Source organism: Acinonyx jubatus, chromosome D1 (assembly GCF_027475565.1).
Source record: "Acinonyx jubatus isolate Ajub_Pintada_27869175 chromosome D1, VMU_Ajub_asm_v1.0, whole genome shotgun sequence".
Lineage (NCBI taxonomy): Eukaryota > Metazoa > Chordata > Mammalia > Carnivora > Felidae > Acinonyx > Acinonyx jubatus.
In genome coordinates this window covers 29,613,625-29,629,135 of record NC_069390.1, presented here as the reverse complement: position 1 = coordinate 29,629,135, position 15,511 = coordinate 29,613,625, and the positions used below count along the sequence as shown (strand labels likewise).

The following is a 15,511-nucleotide window of genomic DNA, read 5'->3' as shown; positions in this document are numbered from 1 at the left end:
ATATGTTAAATACCTCCACTTGTGGTTAGAACCAAGAACTCATTTTAGGGGTGCATGGGTGGCTCAGTTGGTTGAGCATTGGACTCTCAACGTCCACTCAGGTCATGATCTCACAGTTTGTGGGACTGAACCCCATGTGGGGCTCAGCACAGAACCTGCTTGGGATTCTTTCTCCCTCTCTCTGACCCTCCCCTGCTTGCTCATTCTCTCTCTCTCTCTCTCTCTCCCTCTCTCTCAAAATAAATAAAGAAATAAAAAAGAACTCCTTTTGTAGCTACTTTGGAGCCTACTTTTTAAAAATGTTACTATGGACTGCCATTAATTTAAAGAAACATTTGGTGTCTAGGGCTAATGCTCTTTTTCTTTCAGAGGCTCCAGATTAACAATATTTATACATTAAAAAAGAAAAAAAAACTTTCTTAGGAGTATTGAACCTTCCTAGATCATAAGTGTAGTCAAGTAATTTTCTTTCTTTCTGAAGAGCTATCCTTTCACATATATTCTGTTCTTAGCCCTGCCTATTTTTACTTGGGGAAGGTTTGTTCTTTTTTAAATGTTTCATTTTGAAATAATTGTAAATTCACATGAAATTGCAAAGAAATGTATAGAGAGGTACCATTAACTCTTCCTCTAGTTTATTTCAATAATAATATCTTACACAACTACAGTACAATATCAAAACCAAGCAATTCACATTGTGGCAATCCATAGCTCTTATTCAGATGTCACCACTTGCACATGCACTCATGTGTGTGTGTGTGTGTGTGTGTGTGTGTGTGTACTGCTGTATGAAAATTGTTTGAGATTCTTATTATTGAACATCTATATTATGTTTCAGATTTCTATCTGTTGTTTATTGCCATCTTGTTTGAAGAGCAAAAAACTTGGAAACAACTTAAAGTCCTATAATGTGGCACTGGTTACACAAATTAAGATTTGCACTAAGTAACAATGATACAGGCACATATTTAATGCTGTGAAAAAATGCTTACAGAACATTTTAATGTCTGGTATTATCATTAGCAAAGACACAAAAATAGCACGTCCCCATTTAACATGGTAACAAAACATAAGGAGAGAAATAAAAAGTTAATGATCCAGAATTATGTATTTTCCCTGTTCTTTGTATTTTCTGTTTTTCCCCCAAAAGTTTAATGATAAACATGAGTAATAAAAAAACAATAAGTCATTAAAGTTTTAATCATTTTTCTTTGTCTCTCCAACTATATTTAAACTTATTTGAGAATAGACTATCATTATTTATGTCCCCCAACTTGGTGATATAGTGATTTGATATATTTAATTTCTTTTGTTCACAAAAGCTAAGAACACATTTTTATAGCATGACTACTGTTTGCCACCATTAAATTATTTCTTTGTGAATATACATATTTAGTATGTCTATATTCCTTAAGGTCTGTGGGATACTTTTTAAAATGCACACTCAAATACTACATAGTATAATTCCTTATATCCAATGAGAACTCAATAATTACTTTTTGAATAGCATAAAAAATGTAGCAGTGCACAGCTTCCCCTCAATGAAATTTCAGAATTTTTAAAGGCAGGAATTGGTTTGCATCTTTATGATATTTTGCATTTAATACTGATATCATACTAATAATAGGACATCATTATCATCATAAAAGCTACCATTTACTGAGTATTAACTATGTGCCAGGAATTGGGCTAAATGTTAATATTCATGATATCATTTAAATTTCACAATAATTACTATCCCCCTTTATATATGAGGAAATTAGCATCAGTGATATTAATTAGCTTGTCCAAAATCAAACCATGAGTACTTAGAACTAGGACTGCAAGCTGCGCTAATCTGACTCCAGATTCTGAGATGTCAGTTAGGAGGATATATCATATATCTATTAATAGAATAGGCACTCAAAAATGTTTATCAAATGAATGAATATAAAAGTGAGAAATTAATGCTTATTATGTATCATATATAAATGAATTGACTCTTAAGGATTAGTGAGTAATTGAACAGGAGAGAATACAGTGAACAAAGTTTGGCAATGGGAATTAAAGATTTAAATTTTGATATTAAAATCACCAAATCAAAAATCTATGTATTCTGAGCATATGAATATAAGAATATTGTTTTGTCTGCTCAGTTGACGCCCTTTGCTTCTAATTCACAGAATGGCCCAATTGGAGACTTTTGTCAAAAAAGAATGGACTCATGACAAACATACAGATGATGATGAGTCAATCAAAAGGACTATCAGTTGCATTCAAATTGATAGATTGATGGGCAAATGAAATGATCAGTCCATCGCAACATAATTATTCTTAAGTAACTTAACTGAAGACAAAATGATTTATTTTTCATAAATATTTGTAGAGACTATTCATTACCAAAGGATGATTCCTGGTATCTCTTTTTAAAAAGTAAGAATAATTCTAAGACAGTGTATGTCATAGTTGGCTAATGCTGCAGTCAAGTTTGAAAGCATGAAAAATATAAAGGATGGCTTATGCTTTCAGAAAGAAAATAAAATGCTATTAGAGAGTCAGATTTAGGCCCCTTCTTTGATTAGCTAAGGTAAAAAATAGAAAACATTTATAAAACAGAAAATAAAATCAGCAACTCGGGGGCACCTGGGTGTCTCAGTCGGTTAAACATCCAACACTTGATTTCAGCTCAGGTAGTGATATTGCAGTCTGTAGGATCAAGCCCTGCAACATGCTCCATGCCGTCAGCATGGAGGCTGCTTGGGATTCTCTCTCTCTGCCTCTCTCTCTCTCTCTCTCAAAATAAATAAATAAACTTTAAAAAACCCCAGCAACTCAACAAATCTCATAATGAACACAATTTTTAAAACCTTATTCAGATTTTTCACTAGTAACATGGTAGGGAAATGCTGTCGACACTATAAACTCAGGAAAATCAGAGACTTTTTTGTATATATTTTTAATTCTTAGTGTCCAACAAGGTTTGGGGCAGAAAAAATAAGGTGCTTAATAAATATTCAGAGATTGAATGAATGCATTCTTGACAAGAATCAAAGATGTGTGTTAAGGTGTAATTTATAAACTTGAAATATTGAAAACTACCTAAGTTGTTCAATAACCAAAGAATGATTAAATTGTGGTAATATTATTAGCCATAAAAACCAAATGGTAAATTTATACCTGAAATACACCATAATATACATTAGGAATTCAATTTATGGGTTCAGCATCAGATTAGAAGTTGGAGAACTGATGAGCTGAGAGACAAGTCAAAAGAAAATATCCACACTAAAGTATAAGGAGAAAAAAGGTGGAAAATACAAAATAGAGCGTAAGAACAGAGTTTAGAGTAAAAGAAAAAATTCAATTTGCATGTCATTAGTGTTCCTTCAGAGAAGAGAGAAAATGCAGCTGAAATAGCATTTGAAGAAACAACTGCAGAGAATTTTCCAAAACTGATAGAACACCGTAAACCACTGCTTCAAGTCCTAAAACCCTCAAGTATAAATATAAAGCAACAAAACAACACCAAAGGGGGGAGAAACTCACTAAGAAAAAGCATAGTAAAAACCAAATACAAAGAGAAACCTTAAGGTCAGCCAGAGAAAAATAACATTGCCTTCAAAGGAGCAATAAGGCTAATATATGACTTCTCAATTAACATAAACAATATGGAAGCCGAAAATAATGGAATGATATTTTCAATATGCTGTGGGAAAAAAAGTATCTGATGACCTATAATTTCACATTCAATAAAAATATGAAAATGAGAATATGGAAGTGAAATATATATATTTTAAGACAATTAAAAACAGAGAATTCATAAGCAGAAGATCCACACCAAAGGAAATATTAAAAGATGTTCTTGAAGCAGATGGTAAGTGATCCCTGACAGTTCAGAGATACAGAAAGAAGGATCAACAGAATCGGTTAAAAATGTGGCTAAGACTTGGGGTGCCTGGGTGGCTCAGTCGGTTAAGTGACTGACTTGTGATTTCGGCTCTGGTCTTCATCTCAAGGTTCGGACTGAGATCCAGATCCAGATCCAGATCCAGATCAAGCCCCTACAGTGCCTGCTTGGGATTCTCTCTCTCTCTCTTTCTCCCCCTCTCTCTCTTTCTCTGTGCCTCTCCTACTCACACATGTGTGCTCTCTCTCTCAAAAGAAATGAATTTTTTTAAAAAAGAAAAGAAATAGTCATAAGATTAATAAAAGGAGAAATAGACAAATCTACAATTATAGTGTGAAATTTTAACCATATTTCTCTCAGTAAATGATTAAACAGGCAGACAAAAGATCAGTGATCATACACTGAAAACACATTTATCAAACTTGATTTAATTGACATATATAGAACACTGCACTCCTACACTACAGAATACATTTTTTTTTCAAGTACACATGGATCATTTATAGAAACTGTTCATACATTTAGTGGACCATAAAGCAAATCTCAACAAACGGCAGAGTTGAGTTCATACCAAAAGTGTACTTCAACTACAGTGAAATTAATCTAGAAGTCAATAACACACATATGAACTAGAAATGTTTCATACATTTGGAAACTTAAGAAATATACTTCTGAATAATCCATGGATCAAAGATTATAACAAAATGGAAATAATAATGAACAAATGGCATTAAAATTAGTGGAATGAAGCTAAAGCCGAGCCGAGAGGCAAATTTATATCCTTAGACGTATATATCAGACAAAAGAAAGGCTGATAAAAGACAATGAAAATGGGCCTTGGAGAAGGTAGGATTTTAGGTAGGAAAAAGGAGATAAGGGCATTTTGGTCAAGCAAACCAGCATAATCTAAGTACAGTTAGCCTGGGCCTGGATAAGTACAGGGAGGTTCTGTGACAAGAATACAGTGTGGTGGGTCTGACAGTTGATGTTTCACTTAACTTAGTACAGAATGGGTGCACTAAAAAATTGTAAGTTAATAAGTGAAATGTTCAGAGTCATACTTCAAAAGCGTATCACCAGGGAGTTTGTTCAGGATGAACTACCTTCTCCCTACAATATATTCATCACTCTCTCTCCTGCAGTGATTTAATATCTCTCTTCCCTGTTAGAGTCTGTGCAGGCAGCTCTCTGAGGCAAGAAAGTATATCTGTCTTTTTAGTGCTAAATCTCCAATGCCTAGGACAGTGCTTGGAATACAGACAATGCCTAATAAATATTTGCATATTAATTAAAGATAAAAGAAATGAGAGATATAGAAATCAGAAAAACATTGTTATAGGTTCAGTTTGGAATGGACACATGAATAGGTCACAGGGCTGTAGTTATCCAACAGTGAGGACTGTTCATATATATGAATGATCAGATTATATATATGAATCAGTTCATATATATGAATGTTCTGATTAGTTCCTTCTCTATTTTCTTATTTCCATTAATCACATTACTTCATTAATTTATTCATTCATTCAACAATGTTGTATTGAGGGTCTACTATGTACAGGTATGTTCTGGCCCTGGAGGTACAGATATAAATAAAACAAAGTTACTGCTAAAATGGAGTTTACATTCTAATGGGGCAACTCAGACAGTAAATAAATAAATATATGATAGGCAAAGGGAGTACCTTGAAGAAAAATAAGGCAGGAAAAGACAGTGACAGGTGGTGAGCACACAGGGCAAACCTGAGACACTGACAGGGAGCCACGCTGGCTGGAGCAGAGGAAGGGAAGGGAGAATGGTGTTCAGAGAGATACCATGGGTCTGGTAAAGTAGGCCCATGTAGCATTTAGTAAAGACTTGGGTTTCATTCTAAAGAAATAAATAGTCATTGGAGGATTTGAAGCTGAGGACTCCCATGATCTGACTCATGAATACGAAAGGATCACCCTGGCCATTAAGTGGAGAATAGACTGTAGGCAAACAAGGGTCAGTGGACGTAGACAAGTTAGGAAGCTAAACTACAGGTCACCTTGACTGCTTGAACTCTGCTTTCATCCAATTCCCTATACTGTCCTAACATTTCCTCCACCAGTCTCTTCCTTGTCCATCCACATTACTCAAATCTAGAACCTCATTACCTACTACTTTCACTATTATAATACCATTAGACATTCTTTTTGGGGGCCTACAAGTTTGAAGAATGTAGGAGTAGAGTTTCCCACTCCTACCTTGAATAGCTTTATAGACAATACTGAATAAAATAGAAAGATAAATAGTACATTTTAAAATATGGAAATTAATAATTGAAGGTTTGGGCAGCGAGTGAGAACAAAAATTAATCATAAAATGCTTATTTGAAAGCCTTTGATAATTTCTGAATCAATCTACATTTATGGATATAAACCTAATCTTTTGGAATGTTTGGTTTTGACTTTTTTTCAAAGAAGCAGGTGCAATTAGATTATTTGTTTGCTTTACTTTAATTCACAGAGAACATATGGGAATTAATTTAAAAATATACCAAAATACAAACAGGGAACAGTACCAACCAATATCAAGATATTTGACTTTTCCAATTTAAAAAGAAAAAAGAATCATAAGCATATCTCTGCATCCCTGGAACACATCATAATTTTGTGTTCTTAAATACAATACCATAGTCTTGTATACAGTATAAAGGAGCTAAAAGGCCAATGGTTACAGCTAAGCATTTCAATAGCCACGAACAGTAATTTAACTAATAGGAGATTTTGATCCTAGGAAGTATAATTGGATTTAGCGAATACCAAAAGCAATTATTATATTAACATTTGCCTTAAATGGTAAGAGTTGTAGAAAAGAATTTGAGTGTGCCAATTTAAACCGTTTGCTTTCCTTAAAAAGATGCAGTCTGACTATTATCAAAACTGACCCATATATTCACTGTCTCCACAAAAACTGTGTTGATATATGATGTACACAATGAGAAGAATGCTCTAGTCAGAAGATCATCAACTATATGCAGAACTACAAAAATTATTTAACAGAAAAATAAACCATATGCTATTGAATACTCAAGAAAACCAGAATATGACTTTCAATTTTTAATATGTGGTTTTTTACAATTTATAATTATATAGACATGATCATCATTTGTCTGCTTAAAGAACTTCTCATTATTATTAATTTACTTTTCTTTGAAAAGCAGGAGACTGTAATATAGTTCCATTAGTTAGTGCATCTCAAAACTGTTACTGAGAGAAAAACCCTTGAATGCAGAAAAAACATGTCATTTCTTTCAAGCTTCATTTCTTCTATTCTCTCATGGAGAAAAAAAGGCCTTATAAAAATTGACCAATGCAGTATAGTTTGGATTTATATTCTCTTGGAAAGGTAAATACAATTAAGTGAATACCATATACTCAGTGTTCACCGCATGCCAATTGTGGCCAGACTTAATAATGCTAGAAGAACTGATTTTGTAGCAATTGTAAAAATGTAAATAAGGCTTTAAAACTGATTCAGAAATCATATTTTATAAATGAAGCTTTGATTTTAATTTAAACAATTCTCTTTGGGTATGATATGCATTATTCAGAAAGTTCTGCTTTTTTTGTGATTGAAATAGTAGAGATATTTCAGGAAACCAGGGGATAGAAACACCTGTTTCTTATCAAATTACATCTTCTAATGATTATAACAATTTTATGCACTAGATTAACTTTAAAATGTAAATACTACAATAATTTAAAAAGTTTAAATTATTAGATGGAAATTTATTTTAAAAGTAGCAGTGGAAAACATAAAATAGAGCATATCTTTACCTATTTTAGTCTAAATATTCCTACTAATAAAACATGTATCAAAAGCATCCACATTAAAAATGCTTCTCATAACATATGTTGATTTTTGTCCTACTGCAAATATAATAACCAGTTAATGAAATTTGGAAAGTAATAAATACAAATTTAAAACTCAATAAAAGCTGTCAATAATTTGATACATTTTCCTTCAAGTCACCTGTCCATCTGGTTAGCTATCAATTTATCTTTACCTTTATCCATATAAAATGAGAATAATACTAAACATGTTTTATAACTTGCTTTGTTGTTAGTATCAAAACTCATGAGATATTGAAATACATTCTTAAAATGAAAACAATCAAAGAACTTTTAAATTTATGTTCCTTTTGAAAGAGTGAAGTACATGCCAAGTGGAGTCATGAAGAGAAATGTCAGTGTGATCGGTGGCAGCTGCTTGCTTCCCTAGGAAGGAAGGGGCCGCTTAAGAGTACAGTAGCTAGCAAACCCCTCAGCGCTCCCCAAAGTCACTAGTGGGAAAAGAACAAAGGCCTTTCCAATGCAACTAACACAGATGTGCCCAAAGGCAAACTGTCAGAAACAGTTAAGATGACAGCTACTCACAGTTCATTATTTCCTTCTCACAGGTCACTGGGTGACAAGCTGGGTCAGTGTGCTTTGTCGGCTGTCCTAGTCCTTCCCCACCCCCTATTCAATTTGAATAAGGCAAAGGGCTCCATTGGATAAACTAATGTAAACAAACACATTCCAGACACTTAAAGATGCCAGAATATGGCATTTATTTTATTTTGGACCAAGCTTAGAATTAAATGTACACACAACTCACTTCATCCAAGCAAGAAGACCACTACATTTCTAGATCTCACTGATAGAGGAAGAGAAAACATTTCAAGTGTTGCTAAAGCAAACAAGAAAATATAATATGCTATAAACTAAGAACTTCAGATTAAAGACCTCACACAGTAAGAGATTTTCCTTTTTCTTCAATAGGAAAAATAATTTTTTCCACATTACAAAAAAAAAAATCAATAATCAGACTACTTTCCACAAGTATTTGAAATGTAAATTAAATTAAATGATTCTGTAGATGGGAAAGCCTGGTTTGTGTGTTTGTGGTGATTGTTATAGTTTTTTTAAGGATATAATTCAAAATAAGGCACCCATCAAAATGACAATAGTTCAATAAAATTTTTATGATGTAAATGCATAAAATTTTAGTAATAACTTAAGATGACTATTCAATATGATGACATTCTGTTACAAAAATCACTGGAATAAATACTACTAAGAAACTAGGAATGAGTAATAAAACAGTGGTTAAGAGCATGGTCTATGGATCCAAATGGTTGTGGGTTCGAACCCCATCTCTAGCTATGTGACTGGGCACATTATGAAATCACTCTGAGCTTCAGTTGCTTTATCTTCATGGATTTTAAGAGTACCTCCACCATCAGATTATCATGACAATAATTAAATAAATTTATCACAGTGTTAGAAGAATAAGTACTTTCAATAGGAGTTGACACGTCATAACTATTCAACAAATAACAGCTATTAGCTACCTATCACCAAATTTAGTATATACAAAGCTGAACTGAATCACCATTGAAAGTGGGAAATACCTTGGCTAATCATGACAGAAGTTACAGTCACATTGTTAGACATAAACTTTTAAAAAATCTCTAATTCATTCAAGTGTAAGCATCTATACATCATCAGTAAATCTAGACTGTTGGATTCAAGAAGTCAAGGGTTCAGTCTCCCTTAATATTTTCTACCTCTTATTTAGTCTTCACTGAAAGGTGCATACATTGACATATCTTTTATCCTTCCCTTTCTAAACTGTATTTAAAGGTCCCTTTCCAAGATACCCAGTCAAAATGATGGGCCCCATTTGAAAGGCTAAAAGATTTGGAATAATCACCAAGACAAGAACATGAATGGGTAGGCAGAATAATATAGACACTGAGAAAAAGATTTTGGGCTCAGATAGGCCTGCCTTAAATTACTAGTTGAAAGGCCTTAGTGAAGTAACTTAATCTCTCTGTCCCTCAATTTCCTTATCAGTAAAACAGAGATTAATACCTCAGTTTTACATATATCATAGGTTCTTGGGCAATAATGTACATAAGGCACTTCAGCAAAGTCAGTGTATGTTATTAAAAATTGAATGTTTTCCTTCATTTTCACATATTAGCTGCCACTAACTATGATACCTCTCTCTTTCCCCAAATTTGGCTACTTCAGTTCTCTCCTTCTTTGGCTACTTCTAAGGAAATACATACATTTATATATCTATATCTTTTTATTCTTTTCAAATACATGTTCTTTCTTCAGATTATTTGCTCATTAACATGTTTGTTCTAAAATTCTACTTGTTTCTCCAGTTTCCACAACACAGATCATTTCACATTATTCCTTTACTTCTTGTTATGATTTTATTCTGTATTTTGTAAAGTTATCATTGATAAAAGCAAGAAAATGTAAAGCTCTCTTAAAGATGCAATAATACAATGTGCTGGGCAGTGTGTAAACCTAACCAGGCAACCTAAGGTTCAAAGTAATCAATATGCCAAATTCAGAGCCATGTTCTAATTTTGCCCAACAATTCCTTCCAAAATGGGAGGAAAGTAATTGCTCTAAGTACTTACTTTCTACTCAAAATAACTTTGTTAAGGAACAGAAAGAGAAGGAGTGAAACTGAAATTACATCTATTATGGTAAATTGTCGGGGTGGAGAGGAAAACCGTGGCTTTAAGAAAAAAAAAAAAAAAAAAGAGGGCTAGAAGAGTTGTTGCAGCCTGAGACACAAACCCTGAGGGATACTCACTAAAATAAGGGCCCCAGGAATTTTCTTATGAAATGAAATCCCAAACATGGTTAGTCAATTCCTATTGACTAAAAATCACAAACTATAAGCCCTATTAAAAACTCGTTTCTACCCTCCTTGGTTTCAGCCCATTTTCACAAAGACTACTCATTGAATGCTTGCTACATTCCTGGAAATTTAAAGACATTAATTCTAACAACTCAAATAGGTCTTGTGTTATGTTAACTAACAATAACTGCTTTGTTGTTTGTTTTTCTGTTTGTTTTGTGGGCTTTTTTGGTTCACATTACCTAATACTACATATATATAGTATAGTATACTATACACTATATACGTATCACTGGCGTTCTGACACACTGACCCACCAGGACCAGGGCCAGGAGGAGACATACACGGAAATCACATATAGGTTTCAGAAATCTGGGAGCAGAAGGAACCTGTGCCTCCTTGAGTAGAACCCAGGATAATGACAAGCCCCCAGCATGCTCTCAAACAGCGTAGAATAGAAATGGCTGCCAAGTGAGTCTAGAAAGATAGGCCAACAGAGGTCTTATAAAACAATATTTAAGTTCCCCAGTGGCCCAGGTTTCTCTGAGTTTCTGTTTTACACGGAAAGTTCAAAGACTGCTCCAAAGGGACTTACATTCTAGTGACTGGACCAGAGTGGCCTGGCTAAATAGCTGAGGTCTTGCGGTTGTGTTGTAGGGTGTCAGAGAGTTGAGATTCCTATATGTGATTAAAAAGCAAGTAGCAGGAATAAAAACTAGAACTTAAGTTTTCCTGCAGTCCAGGACATCCCCAGACTATGATACAGAAAGGTCCTAAATTTTTTCTTTTGTTCATCTGTGAACTATCTTACTCAAAACAACAAAACCAATGTGAGTTTTAAATAACAAAGAGATAATAAATTGAAAAGCCACTGTTGTTATCAGGAAAAAATGTTCCCCTCCTGTTAAAATCTGAGGCAGGAATATATAATTTAAGAATATAAGATAGCTTTTCATTGAAATAAAAGTCATATTGCACACCTTACACTTATACAATGTTATATGTCAACTGTATCTCATTCAACAAAGCTGGAATTTTTTTTTTAAAAAGAAATGAAAAGTTGTCACTTTTTTTCTTTCTTCATGCAACTAACATTTCTATCTACAATTAAAATATTTAAACTTAGGAATTCTCTTGAACTTCAGTGAGTACAATAAGAATTATATTACTCCTTTAAGAGTACTTCAGTCAATAGTTAATTTCCAACAATTATTATACTAAAATTGCAATTTATAACATTATTTTGTTGTAACCCAACACAATTAACAATAATTCTACTACTACTACTACTAAACATAAACTTTAGTTTACCAATTAAATAAAGAGAATCAGAGAAATTGTCCAACCAAGGGTGATTTTCAGTTGGTTAGCAAAATCATTGCTTAGTTTTACTCTGTAGAAATTATGTCAACCTGTTAAATTATCACTGCTTAAGACCATCTATTGTGCACTTATCCTCAGGTCTAAATGCAATAATCTCCTCATGGACCACAAAAAGGATTGTCTATGGGTATGATGTTCTCAAGGACCTCTTGGTATTTTCACAACTGGATATATATTCAGTATCACTTTAATTATGTTATTTCAGAGTCTTTTAGTGAGATCCCAGGACAGAAGCTCTAAGTATTCTTATAAACAATACCATACATCAAACTTTAATGAAATACGCATAAATGTCACCTCTCTTCATCAAATGTGACCTGAAAACTACTGTGCTTGAAAGCCAAAGGGCTTTTGAGGTATTTCAATAATCTTCAAGAAATCAATCTTACATGAAACTGAAGGAAAACATCGAATGTCATTGAGCAATAAAGCTCCATTCTGTCAGTGCCCTACCTCTGAGCAGAAGCCTTAGGATGTTTCTCTTCCAGTTTCCTCACCAGTGCCACCGTCAGCTGCCTTGTCTCCCCAAGAGAACCTTCTGGCATTAAATGGGTGTCTGAAGGCTCTGGCAGTTGCTTCAGACCAGGGATGCTGGCACTTTTTTCCAGAACCTAATAAATGAAATATAAGAATAATGTAGGTAATTTTCATTGAATGAAAATATGCCCCAAATTTAACCTTACACTTTCAGGGTTCCTCCAATATGCCTCATTCAGCACAGAAATCATTTGCATGTGGCCAGAAGAAAAGGCAGCAGTCCCAACAAAAGCTAGTGGGTCATCCACTATTTAATAAAATAATGTTTATATAAACATGTATGGATGTTTATATACATATAAACATGCATATAGATATTTATATTATGTGTATGATTTTAAACAATCAATATCATTAAGATGTGAATTTGTGTTTGTCTCCTGAAAACAACTTGAACATTTTCTCTTTTCAAAATACATTTTAGAGATCTATTTCTGTCTTGCCTCTGGCTCACTACACTGACCTCTTCTGCTAAGCTGCTACCATGATGAGCTTTAGTCCGGGCACCATGGTGAATGTGATACTCTGTCTGGGTCACATCCACTTGTGCATTTAGTTCCTCCAGGTAGGTCAGAACAAACTGAGGATAAGCCTGTAGGAAAGGAAAAAAATAAAAAATAATACTAGCCTTGTAAGTAACAGCCAATAATCTATACAACTGAAATTATGGGAGGATAAATTGGATTAAGAGTAAAAAGGTCTGACTAATAAACTGCACTTTATTATCTATTTCAGATAAAAAAATCAAGTCAAATAACTTTAATATTAAGATTTCTAATTAGTTGTTTAATCTGAGCAAGTTTAACTGGATGCTAATCTTCACTCTCAGATAGATGATAATATTAAAATATTAAAACCATTTTATATAATAATAATATCTAACATATACTGAGTTATTTCTACATGAGATGTGCAATTGCTGTATTGACTGGGAGTATTCAATTCTGCTCTAGAAGACAAGAAAAAAAATGGGATGGATGAAATTCATTAGCTGCATTAAGCGTAGATAAGTAAGTTAGTAACCTGAGAAGTATCAGACAGAAAGTCATTAGAGCATAAGTCTATGAACATAGATAGAAAGGGGTAGCAAAATAGGCATTTAATAGTCATGATTTGCTAAATAACAAATGAAGCGACAAATACCTATGAAACACTAAATATAAATGATGCACATGAGACACACAATAATTGAAAGATCTTTAATTGGCCACCTATTGCTGACTCTGATATTGGATTTTCAGCTAAATAACATCCACAGCTGCCCATCAGGCTAACTGGGGATCATAGCTCTTGGCCAAGCGTACTTGCCAACAAGCTCTCGAATGGAGCAAGTGTGTGTCATTTCTCAGACACCTTTCGTGTGTTGGGCCTCTTCCAATTTTCACTCTGGTCCTTGTAACCACATCAGCAGCAGAGAAGGGTGATGCAATAGAGAGACAGGTATGTCGACTTTGCAGAAATTCAGGTATGATGATCCTTCAACCCACTTACACCTTAAGTATGTTTACCTAGCCTACCCTCTTCCCATACATTTTGCTTTGTATTTTAAATTGATTTAAAGGGGTGCCTGGGTGACTCAGTCAGCTAAGTATCCGACTCTTGGTTTCGGCTCAGTTCATGATCTCACAGTTTGTGAGTTCCAGCCCCACGTTGGGCTCTGTGCTGATGGTGTCGAGCCTGTTTGGAATCCTCTCTCCCTCTCTCTCTGCCTCTCCACTGCTTATGTTCTCTCCCTCAAAAATAAATAAGCATTAAAAAAATAAATTGATTTCATAAACTGTGATCTGAGCATTTTATTTGGTCTGCACACCTTTCTATTCCATGAGATCTATGATAGTTTATCTAGGATCATAGTTGGAGGCTACTATTACATCAAAGTAATTTCCACATGACAATATATTTACATTTTAATCCTCTCAACAGCCCTTTGAAATAGGTACTATTATTTTGCTCATTTTAAAGATGAGGAAACAGATACAGTGAGGTTAAACAACTTGTTCAGTGTCATCCAGCTTGTTCACTAGCTCATAAAACATAGAAATGTTGCCTCAAGTATGATATAAACTTCTTTTTTAAAGCGTAGAACTAAAATTCTAACAAAAAATATGAAGAGATGCTCAGAAGATAATAAACGGGCACTAAAGTCCTTATATTATTCTGGTAAAAGAAATATTGAACAACCTTAAGCTTTTTTTCAGAAAATCTATAAGTAAATATGCATGTTAAAAATGTAAGGGGCTCCAGAATCTTAAATGCATATTACTGAGTGAAAGAAGCCAACCAGAAAAGGCTACATATTGTATGATTCCAACAACATGACATTCTGAAAAAGGCAAAACTGTGGACACAGTGGGAAAAAAGATCAGCACTTGCCAGGGGTTAGGAGGGAGGGAAGGATGAATGGGCAGAGCACAGAGAATTTTTAGGGCAGTGAAACAGTTCTGCATGATACTATAATGGTAGATGAATGTCATTATACATTTATCCAAACCCATAGGATATACAACAGTATGAGTGGACCCTAATGTAAACTATGGATTTTGGGTCATAATGTGTCAATGTAGATTCATCAACTATAATAAATCACCACTCTATGGGGGATGTTGATAGTGGGGGAGGTTGTACATGTATGGACAATTGGTGTATATGAGAACTCTTTGTACTTTCCATTCATTTTTGCTGTGAACTTAAAGCTGCTCTAAAAAATAAAGTCTATTAAAAAATGTAAGAGACTCCACCAAATTATAAGAGACAAAAGAAAAATAGATAAATTATACTACATCAAATTTTAACAGTTTGTGCTACAATGTCATCAAAAATGAAAAGACAACCTACAGCATGGGAGAAAATATTTGCAAATCATATATCCAATAAGGGGTGTATACACTGAATATATAAAGAACTCTTACAGCTCAGTAAAAAAAGATAAATAACCAAAATATTAGCAAACGATCTGAGTAGAGGATAATTCTCCAAAGAAGATATGCAAATGGCCAACAAACACATGTAAGTGACAAGACTGATTCT

At 33.9% G+C, this 15,511-nt stretch overlaps 1 protein-coding gene across 4 annotated transcripts in view; it reads right to left on the bottom strand.

Annotated features, from left to right (window-relative positions):
- Window positions 1–15,511, bottom strand: part of DCDC1 (doublecortin domain containing 1) — a 486,403-nt gene that overhangs the window by 180,758 nt on the left and 290,134 nt on the right. For all 4 annotated transcript variants that reach the window (XM_053203333.1, XM_053203334.1, XM_053203331.1 and 1 more), the window contains 2 exons: window positions 12,948–13,076; window positions 12,401–12,558 (listed from right to left, as the gene is read on the bottom strand). In XM_053203333.1, the coding sequence (XP_053059308.1) occupies window positions 12,401–12,558; window positions 12,948–13,076 (287 nt within the window). The remainder of the gene's footprint in view (window positions 1–12,400; window positions 12,559–12,947; window positions 13,077–15,511) is intronic.